Here is a 26,517-nt window from a genome sequence, read left to right as displayed (position 1 = left end):
AACATTTGAGAGCAGGGAGAAGTGTGGGAGGGAGAGGGCTTGGGGGCAGGAGGCGTGGGAAGGGCGGGGAGGGGGGGGTGGGGTGGTAGAAGTATAAAACACAAGGGGACCGAAATTAGCGGGGGTAGAAAAGATCAAGGTTTTGGATGGGGGAGGATAAGAGATGGTGGTGAACAGCTGTTTTAAAGACCTGGAGGGTGGAGTGGGATTGAGGAGAGTGAGGGAGTTTGTTCCAGAGGCGGGAGAAAAGAGGAATGAAGGAGTGAAGGTGAGCAGAAAGTCTTGATTTTGGCAGTTTAACCCTAAGAGGGTTGCAGGCAGATCTTGTGCGACCTGTAGGAATATTTGGGGGACAGAGCCCAGAGAGGGCTGGGGGGGCAAGGCCAGAGAGGAGTCGGTAGAAGACGGAAGGACCACCAACCTGCCTGCGGTGAGTGAGTGAAAGGCCCTTGGAGTTAGCTTCATCGCGGGAGATTCCAATGATTCTGAACGCTTTGGTTTCAACAGCGTGAAGACGGGCTAGGTGTGAGGCAGGAGCACCAGACCAGAGGGGAGAGCAGTATTCCATAGAGCTGCGGATGATAGCCTTGTATGTGGTGAGGAGCTCAGGTGTGCCAAGGAAGGACTTCGCACGACGGAGGATGCCCAGTCGGCGACTGGCTTTGGAGGCCAGATTTGAAATGTGGTTTTCCCAGGAAAGATCATGGCAAATAGTGAGACCCAAAAGCTTGAGTGACAGACCTTCTTGGACAGGATTATTCAGAAAGTGGATGGAAGGGTTTTCCAGTCGGTCTTTTCGGAGAGACATCGTAAGAGTGTGAGATTTATCAGGATTGAAAGACATGTTCCATTTGTTTGCCCAGTCTGTGATTTTGTCCAGGTCTGCAGGGAGTGAGGAGGCTGCAGACTGCCGATCTGAGGGATGAGGAATGGAGCGACAGAGAGTAGAGTCGTCAGCAAAGAGATAGAGAGGATTTTCAAGAGAGTCAGAGAGATCATTGATGAAGACCAGAAAAAGCACAGGGCCCAGAACACTACCTTGGGGAACTCCAGCCTGAACAGGTAGAGGAGATGAGAGAAACCCATTCAGGGCCACACGTTGACTACGACCAGAGAGGAAGTCCGCCAGCCATGCATGGAGATTTCCATGGATACCAAAGGAGGAGAGTTTGGTGGGCAGAGCAGGGTGCCAGACCGTATCGAAGGCACGTGAAATGTCAAGGGAGACGGCTCTAATTTCCTGTTTGGCGTTGAGGACCTCCATCCATTGTTGAGAAAGCAGAAGCAGCATGTCCAGAGTAGAGTGACCAGGTCTGAAACCAAATTGATGATCAGAGATCAAGCCATTGGAGAAGAGGAAAGATTTCATATCTGAAGCAATGATGGATTCCATGACTTTGCTGATAATTGGGAGAAGGCTGATTGGTCTGTAGTTGCTGGGATCTGTTTTTGCACCTTTTTTGTGCAAAGTGGTGATGTTGGCTGATTTCCAAGCAGATGGCAGATGACCTTGAGCAAAAGAGAGGGTGAAGAGAACAGAAAGAGGGAGTGAAAGAGCGGAAGCACATGATTTTAGGACCCGTGGGCTGATGCCGTCAGGACCAGTTGCAGAATCAGAGTCGAGGGTTGACAGAAACTTTTCCACCTTGTCAGGAGGAAAGGACACAGAGTCCAGGAGCAGCTGGGTACGACTGGGTACGGTGGGTACAGAGAGGGATGGGTTTGGGACACAAGATTTAGAGGCAAGCACAGAGTTGAAGCATTCAGCTTTTTCACGTGCGGAGTCAGCCGTTAAGCCGTTTGAGGTGAGGGAGGGGATGGAGGGGGAAAAAACACCAGAAACAGATTTGACCAGACGCCACCAGGATTTGGAAGAGGGAGACAGATAAGAGAGTTCAGTCTTGAGAACGGTGAGATATTGTTTCCTGGCTCTCCTGAGGGTGGACACACACTTGTTTCGGGCTTTGTGAAAGGAAATGAGATTTCCTTCCGTTGGATTTGCTTTCCAGGAGACGAAAGCAAGTTGTTTCAGGGCAACAGCCTCACCACAAGATTCCGTGTACCATGGACGGGAGGAAGGGTATGACAACTGAAGACGAGATGGGATAAATCTGTGCATGAGAGAGAGCAATTTACTTTGAAAGAATTCCAAGGATGAGTTGATGTCAGAGGCGGTAGAGATGGGAGACCAGTCCAGATGATTGATGGCTGCTTGAAGACCGTGCCAGTTGGCCTGAGTGAAATGCCAGACTCGTCGACGCTGAGGAGGCTCTCTGAGAATGGTCAAGAGAGATGTCCACTTTAACAAGCACATGATCAGATGAGCCGATTGGAGCAGAAGAAGAGCAGCAGACATTTTCAGGGATGTTTGTCATTACCAAATCCAGAAGAGAAGATGCTCCGTTGACTGAGATCCGGGTCGGGAAATTGACAGATTGTGTCACACTGTCAGTCCCAGTGAGTCGCAGAAGTCCTTTGCTGAAGAACCATGGCTGGTGAGAGAGGTACCCACACCCAGCCAACTGGCATGGTGACAATTGAAATCACCACATATGAGGAAGAGAGAGTTGGGATGGGTAGATAGAAGTTGGTCCATATTATCAGACAGCGAGATGTAGATGGAGCCATCACTGTTTGGTGGACGGTACAACACACAGATGAACAAAAGGTGGGAGTGAAGGGGAAGCCGTAGCCAAAGGTATTCCTGGGGGTGAGGTGGAGAGAGGGCAGTGGAGGGCGAGTGAGGAAGAGAGTTTTTTATAAAGATAGCAACCCCACCTCCAGGACGAGGCTCAGGTCTATCATACCGGAGGAGGGAGTAACCTGGGAGAGATACCAAGGCATCAGAGACATCATGAAGGAGGAAAGTTTCTGTTAAGCAGATCACATCTGGTTTGTCAGAAGCAACCTGTATGGAGAGATCAGTCAAGTTTGAGCGAAGGCCCCGGATGTTTGAGGTCCATACCGTTAATGAAGAGGAAGGGGGAGCATCGGGTCCAGAACAGGGGGGGGGGGGGGGGAGAGGGGTAGGGTAAGATGTGGAAGAGGAGGAAGAGGAAGGGAGAGCTGTTGAAGGTGTGTCAGAGATTTCAGAGATTTCAGAATAGCTTGGAGAAAGGGAAGAATGGGGTGGACAAAAGGTTTGATGGAGATTGGGTGAGGCACAGTGAGGTGTTATTTGAGGAGGGGGAAGAGCGAGGCAGAAGGTTGGGGGAGATGAAGGTGAAAGTTGGAAGGGGGAAGAAGCAGGGAGGATGCTTTGAGGAGGAGGGGTGAGAGGGGAGTCTAGGAGGGGAGGAGCGAGGGAGAGTCTTGGAGGGGAGGGGTGTGGGGGGAGTTTAGGAGGGAGGGGGGGGGGGGAAGGGGCAAGGGGGGAGATTTGAAAGGGATGGGTGATGGGGAGGATTTGGAGGGGAGGGGTGAGATTGGATTTTGAAAAGTGTACGATTCATGGGAAACGAACATTTTTTGCAAAATGAGTTTGAGACCTTCAAGTCAAAAATAAGTTTGAGGACACTGAAGGAGGGGTGGAGTTCTGGATAGTTTAGGGAATGTAGAAAGGAGGAACTGTAAGAGATGGTATTATATATATATTTTGGAATGAATAGATTTGGTGAGCAAGACGAAAGCATCCTTTTGTAGGAAAAGAAGAAAAGGGTGTTATAATATACACAAAGAATTAAGTTAAGCACCCCCCCCGTTTTTTTACAACCTCGCACATTACAAGTTTGTTGTCGTCAAAACAGTGTAATATACCCATGATATTGCTATATTTTCTGGAGAAGTGATATTATGGTCACATAAAAACATAACAATCATGCCGTTTTCAATATTTTATTCTGAATAATTTAAGGTGAAATTTTTTGGGAATTTTAGGCATATTTTCACCTCAATTTAAGTATGGAGCTATAGGTCCATCACGGACAGTGTGGATGACGTTTATGTTTTCTAACGTACAGTCATTGTTCTGAGAAGACCTCTAGCGATCTTTGCGTCAATAACGTGTGTAGGACCCACGTGATCGGATCACTGACTCAACCCTACGTCTCATAGACCCTGTAAGCCGTCGTATGCGTTGCTGTGGCAGGTTGAACCCCCTCGAGCACGTTTGGGACATGTTGGGACGACAAATTGCGAAGATGGTCCCTCCAATAGCCAATCTGGATGAATTGGAACGTGCATTACATCGGGAATGGAACAACCTGCCACAGCAACGCATACGGCGGCTTACAGGGTCTATGAGACGTAGGGTTGAGTCAGTGATCTGATCACGTGGGTCCTACACACGTTATTGACGCAAAGATCGCTAGAGGTCTTCTCAGAACAATGACTGTACGTTAGAAAACATAAACGTCATCCACACTGTCCGTGATGGACCTATAGCTCCATACTTAAATTGAGGTGAAAATATGCCTAAAATTCCCAAAAAATTTCACCTTAAATTATTCAGAATAAAATATTGAAAACGGCATGATTGTTATGTTTTTATGTGACCATAATATCACTTCTCCAGAAAATATAGCAATATCATGGGTATATTACACTGTTTTGACGACAACAAACTTGTAATGTGCGAGGTTGTAAAAAAACGGGGGGGGTGCTTAACTTAATTCTTTGTGTATATATGAGAGAAAATAGTTGTTCAGGGGAGAGATTATACATTTCTAACCACGTGATTGCGAACGAAGAACGAACGAACAAAAAAGAACAACAAATAAACGAATAAGACCTGGGAAGGAAATATTTTTTGGGGTTTTTTTTTTTTTTTTTTGAGTAGAGATATTAAACAAGGAGGTATGTGGTGAACGACTGGGACGAAACAGAGAACGAAAATAAATGCAGCGCATTCGACGAATCGCTGAGAGAAAAACAAAACCACAAGGTCGGAGACGGTACGGTAGCCAGGCCTACGAGTACTAGGCCTCAGAATACTCGATACGCATTAACCGACGATTGTGTATACATGTACGAAAAATGAGCACCGAAAATTTTCCAAAAGATACGCTATAGGTACATACACCGAAAGATAGATACAGTCTCGACAAAAACACAATTGAGACGGATCGCTTAGCTTCGAAAGCGTGAGCGCATGGAACAGCTTCGAAAAGACGTGACCTCACCGTGATCAAGACGAGGGTGGCATCTACAAAAGAGATGGAGGAGATGGAGGAGATGAAGGAGGAGATACGACGAGGTGTAAGCGAGGCGGTCTCGGGGGTACGTGAGGAGGTAAAGCGAGGTGAGAAGCGTATGGAGAAAGAGGTGAGGAATAATACGGCTAGGTTACAGGGGGGCATAGAGGACCTGACGCAGGAGGTGGAACAGCTGATGGTGGGACAGACGGAGTTAGTGGAGCAGGTACAAAGGAACACTGCGGTACTAGGAGGGTTAAAGGCGACACAAAAAGACATCAGAGACGACTTGATAGCGACGAAGAGGCAATGTCAGATGGTACGTGAGGGACTGACCGAGGTTGGACGAGGTGACAGAAGTAATGGAGACGAAGGACCGGGAGGTGAGGACGCACATAGAAACGGTCAAGGTAGCCTTAGAGGATGAAATTGAGGAGACGCACCGGGAAATATAAGAGGTGAAGCAAAAGTTAGAGGAAGTGGAAGCGGAGGTGAGTGAAATTAAGAAGAGACTGAGGGAAACTAAGAGGGAGATAAAGGAGGAAGTAATGGAATATGTCCAAGGTCGGTGCTCAAATCGTGATGATGTGCTCACTAACCAAATAAAGAGTTTGCAGGTGGCGAAGGAGGTGCGGAGACGAGGTGCCAAGGTGAGTGGCGATATACGTGGAAATGTATATGATGTGAGGGGAGCTTCAGTCGGCTTGGGGGTTGATTTGGATCCGGGTGTTCATGAGAGGCCGTTGGTGAAGTGTGTGACAGGTACGGTGTGCGAAGGAAGAGGTGTGCGATGGTACGTGAGGTACGTGAGGGTCAGATGGTACGTGAGGGACTGACAACGAGGTTGGACGAGGTGACAGAAGTAATGGAGACGAAGAACCGGGAGGTGAGGACGCACATAGAAACGGTCAAGGTAGCCTTAGAGGACGAAATTGAGGAGACGCACCGGGAAATATAAGAGGTGAAGCAAAAGTTAGAGGAAGTGGAAGCGGAGGTGAGTGAAATTAAGAAGAGACGGAGGGAAACTAAGAGGGAGATAAAGGAGGAAGTAATGGAATATGTCCAAGGTCGGTGCTCAAATCGTGATGATGTGCTCACTAACCAAATAAAGAGTTTGCAGGTGGTGAAGGAGGTGCGGAGACGAGGTGCCAAGGTGAGTGGCGATATACGTGGAAATGTATATGATGTGAGGGGAGCTTCAGTCGGCTTGGGGGTTGATTTGGATCCGGGTGTTCGTGAGAGGCCGTTGGTGAAGTGTGCGACAGGTACGGTGTGCGAAGGAAGAGGTGTGCGAGAATGTCCGACTCTGGGGTGTGTGAGGAAAAGTGCGCGCCGAGGAGTGAGTGTGCCGTCGAGAGTGAGTTGGTCATAGCGCGTGTGCAGGGGGGCACATGGAAGCGCGTCGTGGGGAGTGTTACAAGAGATGTAACGGAAGAATGCACACCTGTGGTGAGTGTTACGGAGGGAGTAACGGGAGAGTGTGCGCAGGAGGATGCGCGAGAAAGGTTTGTAACAGAGGAGTGTATGGGTACAGAGTGCGCTGTCGAGAGTAAGGGTGAGTGCGCGACCGAGTGTGGTGGTGAAAGTAGTGAGAGTGACACGAAGCGTGAGTTGGTTGTGGCAGGTGAGAGAGGATGTACACCTGGAATGGAAGGAAGCACACCTGGAATGGTAGAACGCGTATGGGAATGCACACTGGAATTGGTAGTGAGGCACGTGGTTGGGTGTGCAGGTGAGAGCACACCTGTGGTTGTCACAGAGGAGGTGACCAAGGAGGGGGCGCGAAGAGGTGTGTTGGTGAGGTGTGCGAACGACGAGTGTGTGCAAAGGTGTGCGGTGGTCAGGTGTGTGACCAAGTCTGTGAGCGGAATGAGTGTACCTGGGTGTGTCAGGGAAGGTGCAATGACCAAGAGCATGGAGACAGCGGGATGTATGAGCAAGGAACGGGCTGCGGGATGTGAGCATGCAAGTGGAGCATCGACGGTAACCGGGTTAGCGGTTAGAGCGACTTATAGCCGAATCGGGCCCTCGGTGCGTGCCGGGCTTCGCGTGCCGCGAGGACCAGCGGGGATCCGAACCACGGCGGTTTCGAAAGAACCGCCGTACGCGATCCATGCTGGGCCTCGCTCGGGACGGCCGCATCCGTGCTCCACTAGGCGGAGCGGGCAGCCCGATAGGAAGGGTCGTCATGGCGACCCCTTTTTGTTGAGGCGTTCCGGCAGGTCGAGATCGGGCCATTGGATGGCTCCGTGCCGAGGTGGTGCGTGGGATCTCGGCCCGGGTAAACCTCCTTCCCTGCACCGAGTGCCGGACGCATCCAGCCGCCGGCACCAAGCAACCCGCATTCATTGCTCGGCCGTGCGAAGCCGGGCTGTAGAAGTGAATTGGCGCACCGAGAGGCACTAGTGAGTAGACTGTGATGATGAGAATAGTGTTTTGGACCCAAAATTAGAAAAACAAAATTTTTGATTGGCTGGAATTTGGTGAGCAAAATTGGTAGTGGAAGATACCCGATGTGGTGGGATGGCAACTCTGCCATCTCTCACAACGGGGGCAAAGGAGCACTAGTTATGGGGTTTATGGCAGTGAAAACTAGCCCGGGAGGGTTTGGATAATGTGTAGGGACCTAGAGATTGACAATAGGTAACGCTAAGGTTAGGTAGTGACAATGATACCTGTAGTGGGGACGCAGGTAGATTAGTGTGGATGATAATGACGTGGTATGTGCTTAGTTTAAAGGGAAGACGGGGAGCACTAGGTTAGCAGGGCAACAGGAAGGTTAGATGATGCCGTGTGTATGGTTAAAAGGTGTGATTGCACAGGTGTGCAACTGAACAGGTGTATGGAGCAGTGGTTGAGTGAGTGATAGTGATGAGTATTGTGCTGACCAAATGGTCCAGGAAGGAAGGAGGGTGCAGGTGGCACCAGGTAAGATTGCACAGGTGTGCAACTACAGGTGAATGGAGAATGGTTGTGTGAAATACATGGAATGTGGAATACATGGAGTGTGGAATATATGGAGTATTGGAATGGATGGTCGTGGAGTGAGTATGGGGGAAACTGTGGAGTGGAGTGGATGGTGCGAAGGTGTGGATGGGGGAAAGGAGGATGGACCCCATCACGAATACCCGGGGAGGGTAGTTTAAGTGTTAGGTAGAGGGTACAGGTAAATTGTGGTTGGATATTGGCATCTGTGGTGCGTGGTGGAAGAATGGTGATTGGATGGGTGCATTAGTGTTGTGGAAATGGCTGGGCGTGTAGCCTGTTAGTGTGTGTAGTTGGATTGGGCACTCCACCACTGTGAGGATGTCGGCCAGGTGAGGCCGCAGGTGGGCTCTGGGAGCCGTTAGAGTTGTTGTGGATGGGCCCCAAGGATCCGGAGGACGGACCCGGGTAGCCCAGTGCCAGAGGGCACCAAGGGGTGACAGAGCCAGGAGGGGCCTTCCCCAGTTAGTTAGGTTAGAGTGAGGAGCTAGGTAAGCTCGGGTGGCAACTACAGTGGTGGAGGTGTGCAGGTGGGTAGACCTGCTGGGAGAGCTACACGTCTCAGCCCAGAAATTGTGCAAGGGCACCGGGAGATGAATCGGGGGAGTGAGACCCCAAATTGAGAAGCACCACAGTTTGGTCAATGGGAATTGGTTTTTAGAACCCATAGTGTAAGTTGGCCAATGGATTGGCAGGGAAAGACCCCGGGTAGTGTAAAGTGTCTTAAAGTCATTTAGAAAGTAGTTAGGATGAAGATCTCCTCACACCATCTGCATCCACTCACCTGAGGTGACGTAACTCCACACCATGCCATGTTTTATTATTTTTATTGTGCAGATGTTTGGATTGTGAGACGCATCATGACGTGGGTGTGACATTGTGCTGATATTCCATCTCTTCCTCCTTATGAGGATTGATGATGAATTGGGTGATGGCAAATTTTGGTTAGAGGGATTGTGGGAACGAATTTGGTATAGGGGAAAGATGGGGAAGACGTGACAGTAGTGACGGATTTGTAAATGTGTAGATTTTGTAAATATGGGGTAAGGGCAAGGGTAGGGTAGGTGACAGGGGGGGTGACGTACGGTAGGGACGAGCTTTCTCACTTCGCTCTCCGTACGCACTTCGCCTTGCATTGCCTTATTGATGTGTATCCTTGTGACCTTACCCCTCGCTCATCTGTCTTTTCCCCCTTTTGTCTCCCACATGAGGACCTGTGCGCCACTGGGCGCCGAGGGGACCGTGCGTGAGTCGGCCATTGTGCGCCCGAACCTCTCGCAACCACAGCTGTCTGCATCGATGCACCACCTTATGGACCACATGTCTGTGGCTGAGCACCACTGATGGACCCCATGGGTTGGGGCATGGCCCCTCTGCTGGAACCGGCCATGAAGGCCCGAAATCTTGCTGGCGGACCTTGGCCACAGGGCACCGATGCCCCACAGGTGAACCACACTAGTTGGCCCTGCGGGCCATAAATAAATAAAATGGACACGTTGGGTGCATTTTTTATTGCAAATAGGCCGCCAGCAAAGAAGATGACAACAACAACATAGTAATAGCCAGCAGAGGGAGCCGAAGAGCAAGAGACTACCAGCAGGGTTAGGGGTTGTCGGTTTATTTTTATTTTGATGAACAATGGTGACTGTGCACCGATTGGTGCTTGAGGGTGCTTTCATGGTGCATCGATGCAGAGCAGACTGTCTTCCCCCCCCCCCCCCCCCCCCAGAAAGAACAATCACAGGTCCTGGGTTGCGTTTGGTAAATAAAAGTAGCGTCAATTGTAAATAATGCTCCCCACCGTCAATGTATAGTTTGAAGACCATTCCGCAATTCGGTTAGCTGTGGGCGTGAGTCTGTTAGGTAGGGTGCAATGGAGCAGTGGGACATATTTATATATGTTTTAAAACTGTCGCACTCAGGGTCAGGTTAAAAGTAGAGGGAACCACACCTACGTGCCACACTAAAAGTTAACGTTCATAGGCCCAGGACGTGCCTGAGGAGGAGGGTGCAGTGTTGTGGATATGAGGATTGTGTTTTTTTAATTGTGTTTTTTTTATTGTATAGTAAATTGTTGTTAAAATATCGCCCTCCTTGCTCCAGTGTTGTATAAAGGTCAAAGGGCGTTCCCGTAGTTAGTTCCATAAAGCATACATGAAGGACACCATAATATCCCTGTTCAGTAGTTTATTTCCTTATTATGTGTATTAGGGTAAGGCCTTGTCTTCCATTAAGATGACACTCCATTGCACCATGTGAAATAAGAATAGATTCCGTTCACATTCCCCTATAGTCAATTGCCAACTACATCCCCTCCAAGCCTCAATTGCCAACTGCGCTGGGCAGTTTGTCAGGTTTGCTACAGCTGTGGGTTGTTGATTTCGCCCCAAGACTCCATTAAGCCACGAGGCGATCTCGGAGCCAAAGGTGGGAGGAGTCGGCCCAGCGCCGGGAACAAGGCGTGGCCTGACCAACGCCTCCTCTAAGGGCGGGGTCGGGAGGTCGCGTGACCAACCAGGGCCGAGGTGAGCGGACCGATGGGGGTGTCCTGGACACCAGCGGCTTAATCGCCTGAGGCGCTATAAAGAGCGTGCGCGAAAGCCGAGAAGTTGTTGTTGGACTAAGCGAGAGACGTGCAAAGAGAGGTGCGCCAGAGAGTTGGCAGTACACAAGCAAGCATTGAGAGAAGGAGTTCTGAGAGCAAGCATTGAGAGAGAGTCCTGAGAGCAAGCAAGAGGAGTACTACGAGCAGTACCAGCAGCTTTAAACTCCACCAAGCAGTGTTGGCTCCACCAGGGCAGCTTTAACTCGACCGGCGGAGCTCGTCCCGCGGCAGCTCGCACGACCGCAGCTTGGGCGTTGATGGCGGTGCCGACCGTGGCCGCGGAGAAACAGAGCTGCCGCTCCCGGCCCGACCATGACCCAGTTCCAGTGGACCTTCCTCTCCCTCCAGCCATCCACCTCCTGCCATTCCTATCATCATTCCCCGCGTGAGTCTGTCTTTGTTTGTTCTGTCCCTGGGTATTAATTAAGCTGTATAGTTAAGCTAAGTTTCGCTGTGTCACCTTGCCTCTTCTGTAAATTATTTTATTATCCTTCCTTCTCCTTGGTTTTTTTGGTCTTGTAAAAAGTAAATAAATTATATTTGTATTCCTTACCCTTTGTCTTTCTTCTTCTTCACATCCTTCGCTTTAGTCTTTTCCCCATTGAATATCTGTGGCGCGATCCGGCCAACGTTCAGGAATCGGGTTAGTCGGGGTAACTGTTAGGGCCGCGGTGCCATCCGCTCGGCAAACCAACATCTTATCCGCGGTCCGTAACAATATATATATATATATATATATATATATATATGTATGTATGTATGACTGTATGTATGTATGTATGTATGTATGTATGTATGTATGTATGTATGTATGTGTGTATATATATATATATATATATATATATATATATATATATATATATAATATATATATATATATATATATATATATATACACTGTAGGATATTTTGCCCTGTTGTTAGACAATTGAATCTCCACCGCCTGATGTTGCACCACCATTTCGATTTTGCGGTGCCCGGTATAAATAGTGCCCGGTATAAGTAGTGCCCGGTATAAGTAGCTCGGAGCTTGGTCTCTGAGTGAAACCAAGAGTGCAATGCAATTAACATTTTTAAAGTCCATTAAATATTCTAAATTGATAGATTAACTAACTTTTCCTCGTCACTAGGGAAGGATACTTTTGCTTGCTTTTCCGACCACTGGGAATGGGTACTTTTCCTCGTAATAAATATCGAGTTCCCTTCCAAGGAACTTTCACGCAGCACGAGGCCATTAGGAAAGCTTGTGTGTGCTATGACAGCCAACCCATGGTTGTTTGTGTGTGCTCTATCCATTTTAAATGGATGAGCAGCAAGAAAGGAAGCAGTACGTACCATTTGCAAAAAGTCTCTGGTATAACTCAGTTTCGGTTCGAACCACCGACCTCCCAGGCTCAGAGCAGGCGCTCAAACCCTTACGGCACCAACAACAACATGCATTTTAAGGCCATTTTCCCTGCAAGAGCGGGGGTTAGCCTTGCGGTCCCCATGACAATGTTCTCCATCTTGCCCTATTTTCTGCATCTCCCCTTGCCCGCATTTCTTCTTCAACAATCTTCAGCCAAGTCTTCCTCGGTCTTCCCCGTCCTCTACTTCCTTCTACATTCATTTCCATCACTCTTCTCAACCAGTCACATTCATCCTTCCTCAACACATGACCAAACCATCTCAACCTGTTTCTCTTCACAGCATCCATCACAGGCTCTATTCCCATCATCTTTCACAATTCATCATTTGTCTTCCTCTCTCTCAACGATACTCCACACATCCACCCAACCATTCGCATTTCCACCCTTTCCAGCCTTCGTTGCTGCTCTACGTTCATTACCCATGTCTCACTCCCATAAATCAAAACACTTCTCACACATGCAGCATACACCTTTCCCTTCAGCTTCAACGACACTCCCCTCCTCATCAGCATGCCACTCAGTTCCCGAAACTACTTCCATGCACATCTCACTCGAGCAACCGTTGCTGAGTCTGATCCACCTTCTCCATTCAGCATGTCTCCTAGGTAACAAAATGTTTTCGCACCTTCCAGCTTCACGCCGTCTCCAAGATCCAACTCAACATTTCCTCCATCTGCAGCTCCCTCTGTGCACGCCTTGCACTTGAATGTAGCTGCCACAATGGTTAATGACCTTCTCAAATCACTACATTTTTGATGAACCCACTCAGCGCACATTGTACATTGAATGGAATTCACTCCGACACCCTTCCTGCACACAGCACACGGCCACTTCCCAGTTCTTTCCACCTCACCACATGCTTTACCACTTGCCATCACCTTCGTTTTTCCGATATTCACCTTCAGACCTTTTGTCTCCATACATTCCTTACACTTGTTCAACCTTTTCTTCAGTCCATCCATACTTTCCGCAATCAACACCAGATCACCTGCATACAACAACTCCCACGGTAAACCCTCCTTTACGTTCTGAGCCAGCACCTCCATCACAGCTACAAATAGTAGTGGACTTAGTACCGACCCCTGATGCACTCCCACCTTCACCTCAAACTCACCACTGTTCCCGCCCTTCGTCCTTGCAGCTGTGCGCGCACTTTTGTACATTGCCATCACTACTCTAATCAACCATTCCTCCACTCCTAACTTCCTCAATGCCCATGTCACCACTTCACGTGGAACCCTATCGAATGCTTTCTCCAGATCAACAAACCCAAGAAACAACTTCTTCCTCTTCTCCATATACTTCTCCTGCAATTGCCTCACAATAAAAAACGCGTCTGTCGTTCCTCTTCCTGGCATAAATCCAAACTGCATTTCATCAATCTTCACCTTCTTCCTTATCCTCCTCTCCAACACCCTTTCCAATACCTTCATTCCATGCTCCAATAACTTTATCGCTCGGTACGAGCCACACTCCAGAGGGTCACCTTACCCCTTGTATAAAGGGACGAGGGTACTCAGTTCCCAATCCACTGGAATGCGGCCTTCTTTCACCACCAGATTGCAGATCTCCGTCATTCTCTTCACACCCCAATTTCCCACTGCCTTCAACATATCTCCCACAACTCCCGTCGGCCCTCCCACTTTTCTACTCTTCATTGCTTTTATCGCTTCCTCAACTTCCTCCTCGGTTATCTTCTCTGCCGCTCCTAAAACTGAGTTACTCTCTATGTTGCCATCCCATTCATTCTCTGCATTCAACAGTATTTCCATATATCTCTTCCATCTTCCTTTAATTCCATCTGGGTCCACAACGATTTGTCCCACTTCATCCTTCAAGCAACTCACTCCCATCACATCACACCTCTCTTTCGCTATCTGCTTGTACCTATTCTATACCTATTCTATATACCTATATATATATAATATATAAAATATATACCTATTCTATACCTATACGATGTACCTATTCTATACCTATTCTATATACCTATATATATATAATATATAAAATATATACCTATTCTATACCTATACGGTGTACCTATTCTAAACTGGGGTACACACCGGTACCTATGTAGCACACATTTCATTTGGATAGAAAATAGTCACCCGTAGTAAATAATAAAATATCAATCAGACTAATCACATTGCTCTGACACAGTTTCTACATTATTTGGGTCTTTGTGAGTCTTCTTCCAAAAAAGTGGAGAGAGTATTACCACACTGTTCTCACATGCTAATGCAAGATATATTTATATATATATTGTTGCGGATATGGGATTTGCATCCATCCATATCCGCTTGTAAATATTCCCCTATTTCCTCAATACTTCCCAACTCGCCCCAATCCCCCATTCCCTAGTCCCATTTTCTGTAAACAACACTCTGTAGACCCGACCTCCCCCTATTTCCCCCATTAAATGTCGTGCCCAGGTTCACCGCATCTCATGTAAGACAACTATAGGACATCTTGCTAGTTATTCTTAGTCTATGTCAGTTAAGGACTCGTTTCCATTAATTCTGACCCTTCGTTGCACCAGAATGTGATTGTATGGCACCGTTAGGAAGCTTAGGACCTCCCAATACCTCCCGGCAGCTCTTCCTCACAGTTCAACAACAACAACAACAACAACAACGAGCGCAGGGAGTGCGCGTCCTCACTCCGGCTTGGTTGGTAGGGGGTGTTGGGAGGGCACCAGGCCTTCCCAACGAGCCGCCATCGAACATGTGCTCGACGGGGTTACCAAACAGGGGCTCCCTGTCAGCTCCTCGTCAAGGGCGGAGCCCGGTAACCCCCACACCCAATGGAAGCGGCGGACCGGCCCCAGAGGGGCGGACCCAACGAGCCGAGGGCGTGTCACTCCCCGTTGAGCATGCGCAGCAGAGGGTGTGGTGACGTCAGATGCGCGCTGAGCTTGGAGCAAGCAAGACGTCCCTTCCGAGCGCTGTGAGGCCTCCCCGCATCTTCTGGACTGGACCGTGCTTTATCCTGTCCCCGAGCCAAGGTGCACCTTGCGCTATCGACTACCTGTCCCTCCCTGCCATCAATCCCTGTGTAAGTCAGCCTTGTTCCGTTTGTCTGTGGTCTGTCTGGGATAAGATAAGATTGTAATTAAGTGCCTATCTCTTCTGTGTCTTTACCTCACTACCTTGTAATCTACCCCTTTTCTCCCCCACTGTAATTATATCCTCCTCCGGAGGTCTTGAGAACTGCACCCCTTGCGTCGTTTCCTCTTTCCCAGTCGTCGTGTCCTTTCCGTCATTGATTTGGCCAACGTTTGGGTGGAATCGGGTGAGTTGGGGGTAATCGGGTTAACTGTACGAACACGGCGGCCATTCCGCTCGGTCAAGCAACATCTTAGCCGTGTCCGTAACAATATATATATATATATATATATATATATATATATATATATATATATATATATATATATATATATATATATATATAGATATATATATATACGTATATATATATATATATATATATATATATATATATATATATATATATATATACACATATATATTCGGGTGGTCCAAAAATTTGAAGATTGGATTTTCATTTCTCCACAAGCCTGCCCCTATTCCTTTTGAAGAATAGTTTGTGGTGAAAATTTGAGCTTGATTGGACCATATTTAGAGGTTGCTCAAAATGTTGACAAATTTTAATGATTACGGCACCAAGACGGGTTAAATTATATCTTATTCTTTATGCAGTATGTATAACATTTTTGTTTGTTAATCTGCTCTAACTGAATGCAATATTTTTCCTTCATTCGTAGCACAAGGCTGTGGGTTCGCATCATGACGCGGCTGTCCCGCTGATACAATGCCCTCCGCTGGTAAGGGTGGGAATTTGTAATTTGTTGAGGGTGGCGGCGATAACTCGTCTACTCATCACTAAGGACATCATGGGATCTTTAATGTCCATCAATGAATGCTGACGGACAGGACACTCAGTTTAACATCCATCCGAGGGACAGCACACAAATTGATGAATCACCCTGCCTGTGAAACACCGGGATAACGGTTTATAGCTGGGTCGGGATTCAAACCCAAGCTAATCAGCTCCAAAGCGAGTGTGCGTACCTGAAGGCCATCCCGGTGGTCCACGGAATACGATTATAAGACGTCACATTGCTCCTAAAATCATGCTAAATTTGCAGTGCAGTTTACAATGAATAATACATAAAAACAATAAACAAATAAACATTCAAATACACGCTTGAACATACGTCTCCATCAGGAACAGGTGTGTGAAGTGAATTTCCTCATTGGAGTTTGTCAAGAACTTAACACTTGGTGCTGGAAAACAAAAGCAATGTCAATTCAACAATGGTTAAATGGTGGAACGCAACAGTTCAATTCAGCTCAGTGATGTCCAGCATTGTTAATCTGACCAGAGCAATAGAAATCCTCATCAGCTGCCAAAGGAGTTTCCTTGTAAATAAGATAGATCAAGCAAAGAATACAACAACAACAACATGCATTTTAAGGCCATTTTCCCTGCCAGAGCAGGGGTTAGCCTTGCGGTCCCCATGACAATCTTCTCCATTTTGCCCTATTTTCTGCATCTCTCCTTGTTAACCCCCTTGCCCGCATTTCTTCTTCCACCATCTTTAGCTAAGTCTTTCTCGGTCTTCCCCGTCTTCTACTTCCTTCTACATTCATTTCCATCACTCTTCTCAACCAGTCACTTTCATCCTTCCTCAACACATGACCAAACCATCTCAACCTGTTCCTCTTCACAGCATCAATCACAGGCTCTATTCCCATCATCTTTCGCAATTCATCATTTGTCTTCCTCTCTCTCAATGATACTCCGCACATCCGTCGAACCATTCGCATTTCCACCCTTTCCAACCTTCGTTGCTGCTCTACGTTCATTACCCATGTCTCGCTCCCATAAATCATAACACTTCTCACACATGCAGCAAACACCTTTCCCTTCAGCTTCAACGACACTCCCCTCATCATCAGCACGCCACTAAATTCCCGAAACTTCTTCCATGCACATCTCACTCGAGCAACCGTTGCCGAGTCTGATCCACCTTCTCCATTCAGCATGTCTCCGAGGTAGCAAAATGTTTTCACACCTTCCAGCTTCACGCCATCTCCAAGATCCAACTCAACATTTCCTCCATCTGTAGCTCCCTCTGTGCACACCTTACATTTGAATGTAGCTGCCACACTGGTTAATGACCCTCTCAGACCACTACATTTTTGATGAACCCACTCAGCGCACATTGTACACTGAATGGAGTTCACTCCGACACCCTTCCTACACACAGCACAGGGCCACTTCCCAGTTCTTTCCACCTCACCACATGCTTTACCACTTGCCATCACCTTCATCTTTCCGATATTCACCTTCAGACCTTTTGTCTCCATACATTCCTTCCACGTGTTCATCTTTTCCTTCAGTCCATCCATACTTTCCGCAATCAACACCAGATCATCTGCATACAACAACTCCCACGGTAAACCCTCCTTTACATTCTGAGCCAGCACCTCCATCACAGCTGCAAATAGTAGTGGACTTAGTACCGACCCCTGATGCACTCCCACCTTCACCTCAAACTCACCACTGTTCCCGTCCTTCGGCCTTACAGCTGTGCGCGCTCTTTTGTACATTGCCATCACTACTCTGATCAACCATTCCTCCACTTCTAACTTCCTCAATGCCCATGTCAATACTTTGCGTGGAACCCGATCCATCCAATTGCAAAGATCAAGCAAAGAATGAACTTTGGAATTTGGTAAATCCATCCAATTGTATCTATTACACCCAAAACCTCAATCCATCCAATTTTAATCAAATCTGCTTCTCCTTTTTAAAAAAAATACGAGTTCCCGTACGAGGAACTTCAACGCATGAAGAGAACATTAGGCCTATCAAAACCTGCACTATGACTGCTAACCCATGGTTGTTTGTCCTTGCGCATTTAAACCAGGTCGTTTGGCACTGTTGTGTTGATATCAACGATGAAGTAGCTGTCCTGAAAAATCACCCTTGAGCCAGGATTCAATGATGGTGAGGATACCTAAATCATTATCAAGAATAAGATCACAAATCACTGTAGATTCCTTGTTCATAGACCAAGCCGATCAAGACCAAGAATCAATGTCCAAGAATCAATGTTCATAGACCAAGAATCAATGTCCGATCACAATCAATTGAGGCGTGGTCGATCGAAGCAACCCATAGGTCACGTGGTCCAACACCCAGCACAATAGCGGTGGAATGGGAAACCTCCCAAAGACGTGCTCCGACGTACACGTTTGCGGTTCAATCAGCGAGTCTCCTTATAATCCTCCAAAGCCACTTTCTTGCACAGCCGTCCCCGGCAACCCACCGGAGAATAATGCCCGGCCGACGCGACAAAAACCTTTTCACTGAAGGTCGCGCACGTGGCAAAATGGCGGACGGCTTTCACTCGAGCCGGGGTTTGAGGCAAGGATACTCCGGAACCTCAATGCAGATACCCGACTACCCAGGCTCCACAGCACTCCGGCGATATCACCTATCGCACGAACTTCCTTTCAAGGACGCAAAGTTCACTCGCACTGTACGCTCGACCGCTCGGTCCGGAGCTTCCACAAAAACGTCTTTTCACGATCTCCTCACGCCTCTTCTCCCTCGCTCCCTTTTCTTCCGGGTCACGATCCGATTTCCGGCCACATTTTACCAGGAGCGCTTTTAAACCTTTTAACCACAATAACCCTTACTGAGAACCAACAATAATAATAATACCCACAATAATTAGGGCCGAATCCGTAACAGTACATTATCTTAATGTGTGGAATAAGTCACAATTGAGAAAGGTCATTACACTGGCATTTAAAGTGGGTGGGCCTTCAACCAGTATGGAGTCTCTATACTTGCGAGCATTGGAAAGGAAGTCGAAGCATGTATGTACCGATGAAAGTAACTTCTTGAACGGATTTTTTGAAAAACTGCCATCAGGGAGACGCTTTCGTGTGAGGAGGATGAAGAAGAACATTTTCCAAACGTGTACCATGTGCAATTAAAGTGCTAAATTCAATTCCTAGCCATTTTGCTGTTTCATCCATCTTCTTTTACCCTGTTTTCTTATTCCCTTTGATGTTTTATGTTTTTTGAATGACTGAGTCTTATAATAATAATAATAATGCATTTATTTTATATAGCGCTTTTCAGGGAGCCCAAAGACGCTTTGACAGAGTGCAAAACATAATACATAGCAAAACATAAAAACAATTGCAAAAAACAAGAATCAATAGGGAAATACCCATAGCAAAAAGGAGGGAGAAGGAGAAGAGATAATCATGGCTTTCAATGCTGTGGGTTAAATGTTGAATGCAGTGTTGAACAGGTGGGTCTTGAGTGATGTTTTGAATGTGGTGAGTGAGGAGGAGTCTCTGATGGTGTGAGGTAGTGAGTTCCAGAGGGTGGGAGCAGCGATGGAGAAGGCCCTGTCCCCCCAGGATCTGAATTTGGTCTGGATGGGGGGGGGGGGGTCAGGAGGTTGGTACCAGCAGAGCGGAGGTTGCGGTTGGGAGTGTGTCTGGAGAGGAGGTCAGCCAGGTAGGATGCGGCCAGGTTATGGAGGGCTTTGTAGGTCAAGAGGAGGATTTTGTACTGGATTTTCTGGGAGATGGGGAGCCAGTGAAGCTTGTAAAGGACGGGGGTGATGTGGTCACGGGCCCGGGAATGGGTGAGTAGACGGGCAGCGGAGTTCTGAATGTATTGGAGTTTATTGGTGATTGTTGAGGGTGAACCATAGAGGAGGCTATTGCAGTAGTCCAGACGGGAGGTGATGAAGGCGTGGATGAGGGTTTCTGCAGCCATGGAGGAGAGGGATGGACGGAGACGGGCGATGTTTTTCAGGTGAAAGAGGCTGACTTTGTGATCTGTTTAGTGTATTTGTCGAAGGAGAGGGTTTGGTCAAAGATGATGCCAAGATTCCGGATGTGAGGGGAGGTGGACACTGGGATACCGTCGATGTTGAGGGCAAAGTTATTGGTGGATTTTATGAGCGTTTTAGGGCCAATGATGATTATTTCAGATTTATCATAGTTAAGTTTGAGGAAGTTGATTTGAAGCCAGGATTTTATTTCAGTGATGCAGTTTGCCAGGATAGAGTGGGTGGCGGTGGAGATGGACTTGGTGGAGATGAAAAGCTGGATGTCATTGGCGAAGCAGTGGAATTGGAGACCATGACGGCGGATTAAGTGACCAAGGGGGGACAGGTACAGTATGAAGAGGAGGGGGCCAAGAACTGAACCTTGGGGGACACCTTGGGGGAGGGGAGCAGTGGGGGATTTGCAGTTATTGATGGAGATGAACTGGCGTCTGTCAGAGAGGTACGATTTAATCCAAGAGAGGGCAGTGCCAGTAACGTTAAAGGTGGTTTCAAGTCGGGTGAGGAGGATGGTGTGATCGATGGTGTCAAAGGCGGCGCTGAGGTCGAGGAGGATGAGAATGTTGAGGTTGCCAGCGTCAGAGGAGAGGAGAAGGTCGTTGGTGATTTTGAGGAGAGCAGTTTCAGTACTGTGGTTGGAGCGGAATCCGGATTGGAATGTTTCATACAGGTTATTGGCAGAGAGGTGATGTTTGAGTTGAGCGGCTACAGCGCGTTCCAAAACTTTCGACAGAAAGGGTAGGTTGGAGATGGGTCTGAAGTTGTTTAGGGTGTCAGGGTTTAGTCCAGGTTTTTTCAGAATGGGGGTAACAGCAGCAATTTTGAGGGATGGTGGGACGATGCCTGTAGACAGGGAGGAGTTTATTGTTGCAATGATAAGTGGAGACGGGCGCGGGAGAGGGCATCTTTGTAGTGTTGTAGGTGGTCCTTGTAGGCTTGGGAGTGAATTGTGAGACCTGTTTTATTGCGGAGTGTTTCAAGTTGGCGAGCACGAGTTTTCATCAGGCAGAGTTCAGGGGTAAACCAGGGAGCAGAATGGGTGAAAGAAACTGTTTTGGTTTTTATAGGCACAAGTTGGTCAAGGCAGGAGGAGAGAGTGTGGTTGTAGTAGTCAGTGAGATCAGAAGGGTTGTGGAGGTCAACGAAGGGTGAAGTGGACATTTTTTCAGAGAGGGTGGATGAGAATGAGGTAGGTGAAAGAGCGTTTAGCTTACGGAAGTTGATAGTGCGATAATGCCTTGGTGTTGGGGCGGGAATGTTGATGGTCATAGTGATGGCTAAGTGGTCAGAGAGGGTGAGGTCGGAGCCAGCGAGATGGTGCAAGATTAATCCAGTAGAGCAGACAAGGTCCAAAATGTGACCACGGTTATGGGTAGGAAAGTTGACATGTTGAGTGAGGTTAAAGCAGGTGAGTAAATCAGTGAAGTCAGTGGTTATCCAAATGTCTTATCTTATCTTATGGCGTCACCAAAGAAGAATTTCCCTGCATATGGGACAATAAAGATTATTACTATTATTATTATGAAATTTTAACAATAGGCTTCCTGGCAATACGGTTGGTTTTCAACCTGGTTTACAAAACAAAAACCCATCATGCAATTTATTGTAAACCAGACCTGAGTTCTGAAAGATTGAGCTATTTGTACCTTTAATACCCATCACATGTTTCCAGATCATTGTGGTTAAACAAGTAAAATCAACTTAATCACTCAAATTCTCCTCCCACACAAATTGAAAAACAAAAAACAAACCTTCTCCGTAGACGTACATCCAGTGGCAGAAACCGAGTCTAACGATGAATGACAATCTCTCATCCTTCACGGATGCATTCTGCAGAGACAAATTTTGCACAAGTACGTATGAGGAGCACAAACCTTCCCCTTTCACCAAACTTCACAGTGATTCCACAAGTATGGAAGACAACTTGGATTTGATAACATGGTTATAACATAATACCAGAGCAGCTTTTGATAGAGCCATAATAAAATTATTTGGGATGTTTAGTAAGTTACTCACACAATGAACGGCATTACTCCCAAGGCATGATAATCCAACAGCAATTTTTTTCCTTTTTCAAAATATAAAAATTTTCATCATCATCATTTAATCAGTCGTGACAATATTTATTATCTCACCTCGGACAACTTTGTGTGCACTCGTAATGTGCACATAATAAACGAGATGGTATTCATAGAATACTTGCCCTGCACAGTCAACTTGTTGCGAGCCAACTCTTCTGTTTTTGAACATTTCTTTCTTTCTTTGATCCAACATGGCTGCCAGACCATGTGAGCGATGACATCATAAATTTATATTCTCTGATGTAATTGTTGCATAGCTCACGCTCAATACATTTCAAACTGATCAAACCAAGTGTTGTCCCTGTCGAATTATGGCACCAATGACGTCATCGTTAACACCTATTCCCCATATGGAGTTCTTTGCAATGAGCCATGTTTCAATTATTCCCATGCAGCGGTTTTGGAGATAGAGGTGCAACATTTTTCGGTTTTTCCAAGATGGTGGTTGTACCACATGGCCTATGACGTCATGATTTATCATTAAAATATTTCAAAGGATATTTGAAAAGGATATTTGAAATATTTGAAAAAGGACATTTTTCGGTTTTTCCAAGATGGTGGTTGTACCACATGCCCCCCCCCCCAACCCCTCCCATTCAATTCTCCCCCCATACCATTCCTCTCCAATTCTCCCTCCTCCCCCCTCCTCCTCCAAGCTGCCTCCTCCCCACTTCGTCTCCCTTCTATCTCATACCTCCACCCCCCCAAACCTTCTACTTTCCTCTGCCCCCCCTCAAACAACCCCTCACTGTGCCTCATCCCTTCACCATCAAACCTTTCATCCTCCTCATCCTTCCCTTTATTGGAACTCTTCTGCAATATCTGACACACTATCAACTGCTCTCCCTACCTCCCCCTCTCATCCTTCATCTTACCCTACTCCTCCCCTCCCCTGTCCTGTACCCGATGCTCCCCCTCTCTTCATTAACGGTATGGACCTCAAACATCCGGGGCCTTCGCTCAAACCTGACTGATCTCTCCATACAGGTTGCTTCTGACAATTCAGACTTGATCTGCTTAACAGAGACTTTCCTCCTTCAAGATGTCTCTGATTCCTTAATATCTCTTCCTGGTTACTCCCTCCTCCGGTATGATAGACCTGAGCCTCGGCCTGGTGGTGGGGTGGTTATCTTTATCAAAAACTCTCATCCTCACTCTCCTTGCACTGCCCTCTTTCCTCCTCACCCCCAGGAGTACCTCTGGCTACGGCTTCCTCTCCGCTCCCACCTTTTGTTCATATGTGTTCTGTACCGTCCCCCAAACAGTGATGACTCCATCTACATTTCACTGTCTGACAACATGGACCAACTTCTATCCACTCATCCCAACTCTCTCTTCCTCATATGTGGTGACTTCAACTGTCATCATGCCACCTGGTTGGGTGTGGGTTCCTCTCTCACCAGTCATGGCACCTCAGCAAAGGACTTCTGTGACTCACTGGGATTGACACAATCTGTCAATTTCCCGACCCGGATCTCAGCCAATGGAGTATCTTCTCTTCTAGACTTGGTTATGACAAACTTCCCTGCTAATGTCTGCTGCTCTTCTTCTGCTCCAATCGGTTCTTCTGATCATGTGCTTGTCAAAGTGGACATCTCTCTGGCCATTCTCAGAGAGCCTCCTCAGCGTCGACGAGTCTGGCATTTCACTCAGGCCGACTGGGACGGTCTTCAAGCAGCCATCAATCGTCTGGATTGGTCTCCCATCTCCACTGCCTCTGACATCAATTCTTCCTGGGAATTCTTCCAAAGCAAACTGATCTCTCTCATGCACAGATTTATCCCATCTCGCCTTCAGTTGTCTTACCCTTCCTCCCGTCCATGGTACACTGAATCTTGTGGTGAGGCAGTTGGCCTGAAACAACTTGCCTTTGCCTCTTGGAAGGCTAATCCAACTGAAGGCAATCTCAGTTCCTTCCACCAAGCTCGGAACAAGTGTGTGTCTACCCTCAGGAGTGCCAGGAAGCACTATCTCTCCTCACTCAAGAATGAACTCTCAAACCTGTCTCCTTCCTCCAAATCCTGGTGGCGTCTGGTCAAATCCGTTTCTGGTGTTTGTTCCCCCTCCATCCCCTCCCTTACCTCAAATGGCCACACAGTTGACATCGCACGTGACAAAGCCGAATGCCTCAACTCTGTGTTTGCCTCAAAATCCTTCGTCGCAAACCCATCTCTCTCTGTTCCCACCTTTCCCAGTCGAACCCAACTGCTCCTGGACTCTGTGTCCTTCTCTCCTGACAAGGTGGAGGAGTTTTTGTCAAACCTCGACTCTGATTCTGCAACTGGACCAGATGGCATCAGCCCACGGGTCCTAAAATCCTGCTCTGCCGCTCTGTCTCACCCTCTCTCTGTTCTTTTCACCCTATCTTTTGCTCAAGGTCATCTGCCAGCATCCTGGAAATCAGCTAACATTACCGCTTTACACAAAAAAGTTGCAAAAACAGATCCTTGCAACTACAGACCAATCAGCCTGCTCCCAATTATCAGCAAAGTCATGGAATCCATCATTGCTTCGGATATGAAATCTTTCCTCTTCTCCAATGGCTTGATCTCTGATCATCAATTTGGTTTCAGACCAGGTCACTCTACTCTGGACATGCTGCTTCTGCTGTCTCAACAATGGATGGAGGTCCTCAATGCCAAACAGGAAATCAGAGCTGTCTCCCTTGACATATCACGTGCCTTCGATACGGTCTGGCACCCAGCTCTGCTCACCAAACTCTCCTCCTATGGTATCCATGGAAATCTCCATGCATGGCTTGCGGACTTCCTCTCTGGTCATAGTCAACGTGTGGCCCTGAATGGATTTCTCTCATCTCCCCTTCCTGTTCAGGCTGGAGTTCCCCAAGGCAGTGTTCTGGGCCCTGTGCTTTTTCTGGTCTTTATCAATGATCTCTCCGACTCTCTGGAAAATCCTCTCTATGTCTTTGCTGATGACTCCACTCTCTGCCGCTCCATTCCTCTTCCCTCAGATCGGCAGTCTGCAGCCTCCTCACTCTCTGAAGACCTGGACAAAATCACAGACTGGTCAATCAAGTGGAACATGTCTTTCAATCCTGACAAATCTCACTCTCTTACTATGTCTCTCCGAAAAGATCGACTGGACAACCCTCCCATCTACTTTCTCAACAATCCTCTCCAAGAAATTCTGTCGCTCAAGCTTTTGGGTCTCACTATCTGCCATGATCTTTCTTGGGAAAACCACATTTCCAAGCTGGCCTCCAAAGCCAGTCGCCGACTGGGCATCCTCCGTCGTGCGAAGTCCTTCCTCGGCACACCTGAGCTCCTCACCACATACAAGGCTTTCATCCGCAGCTCAATGGAATACTGCTCTCCCCTATGGGCTGGTGCTCCTGCCTCACACCTTGCTCGGCTTCACGCTGTTGAATCCAAAGCTTTCAAAATCATTAGAATCTCCCGCGATGAAGCTATCTCTGAGGGCCTTTCGCTCACTCACCGCAGGCAGGTAGGTGGTCTTTCTGTCTTCTACCGACTCCTCTCCGGCCTTGCTCCCCCAGCTCTCTCTGTGCTCTGTCCCCCAAATATTCCTACAGGTCGCACAAGATCTGCCAGCAACCCTCTGATGGTTAAACTGCCGAAATCTCGGCTCTCTGCTCACCTTCACTCTTTCATTCCTCTTCTCTCCCGCCTCTGGAACAAACTCCCACACTCCCTTCAATCCCACTCCTCCCTCCAGGTCTTTAAAACAGCTGTTCACCACCATCTCTTATCTTCCCCCATCCAAAACCTTGATCTTTTCTACCCCCACTAATTCACCCCAGATCCACCTTGTTTGAAATTCCAACTTCCTTCCTGGAAGTCCTGGCAGTGTCCATATGTTTATGCCTCTCCCACCCCCCCCCCCCCCCCTTCACATGCCTCCCCCCCAAAGCCCTCTCCCTCCCACAGATCTCTCGATGTCTCCATGTCTCTCGGTCCCTGCTCTCAAATGTTTTGTTTGTGTCCTTCCCCCTCTCTCCCCATCTTGTCTACCGCTCCCGATGTTATTTGTTGTATGTGTCTGTTTGGCTTTCTGTGTGATTAATGTTCGCTCTTTCACGAGCCTCGATCTTGTATGCAAAAAAAAAAAAAAAAAAAAAAAAAATAAGGAGGAAGCGCTCCTCTGTTGAAAATTTCGTGTCCATCAGACCAACAGTTACTGAAAAAAATTAATAATGATGGGATGGATCAGTATTGTATTTGTTGAATTATAACATCGTAATGAAGGCACCAATGACATCATAAACATATCTTATTCCCCATGGGTAGTTGACAATGAGCCAGGTCTCCATTTTTCCATGGAGTGGTTTCAGAGATAGAGCGATGTGAAGTTTTCCAAGATGGCACCTGTACCACGTGACCTATGACGTCGTAATTATCATTTAAATATTTTACAG

At 47.5% G+C, this 26,517-nt stretch overlaps 1 protein-coding gene across 1 annotated transcript in view; it reads right to left on the bottom strand.

The window, feature by feature from the left end:
• The window catches only part of LOC137414570 (uncharacterized), a 94,321-nt gene that overhangs the window by 33,695 nt on the left and 34,109 nt on the right, over positions 1-26,517 (bottom strand). Inside the window, exon 14 of the mRNA XM_078786269.1 lies at positions 21,792-21,870. Coding sequence (XP_078642395.1) covers positions 21,792-21,870 — 79 coding nt within the window. The remainder of the gene's footprint in view (positions 1-21,791; positions 21,871-26,517) is intronic.

This window comes from Myxine glutinosa, chromosome 11, assembly GCF_964187855.1.
Source record: "Myxine glutinosa chromosome 11, kmMyxGlut1.1, whole genome shotgun sequence".
NCBI classification, from domain to species: Eukaryota; Metazoa; Chordata; class Myxini; order Myxiniformes; family Myxinidae; genus Myxine; species Myxine glutinosa.
This window is presented reverse-complemented; position numbering and strand designations above follow the sequence as displayed.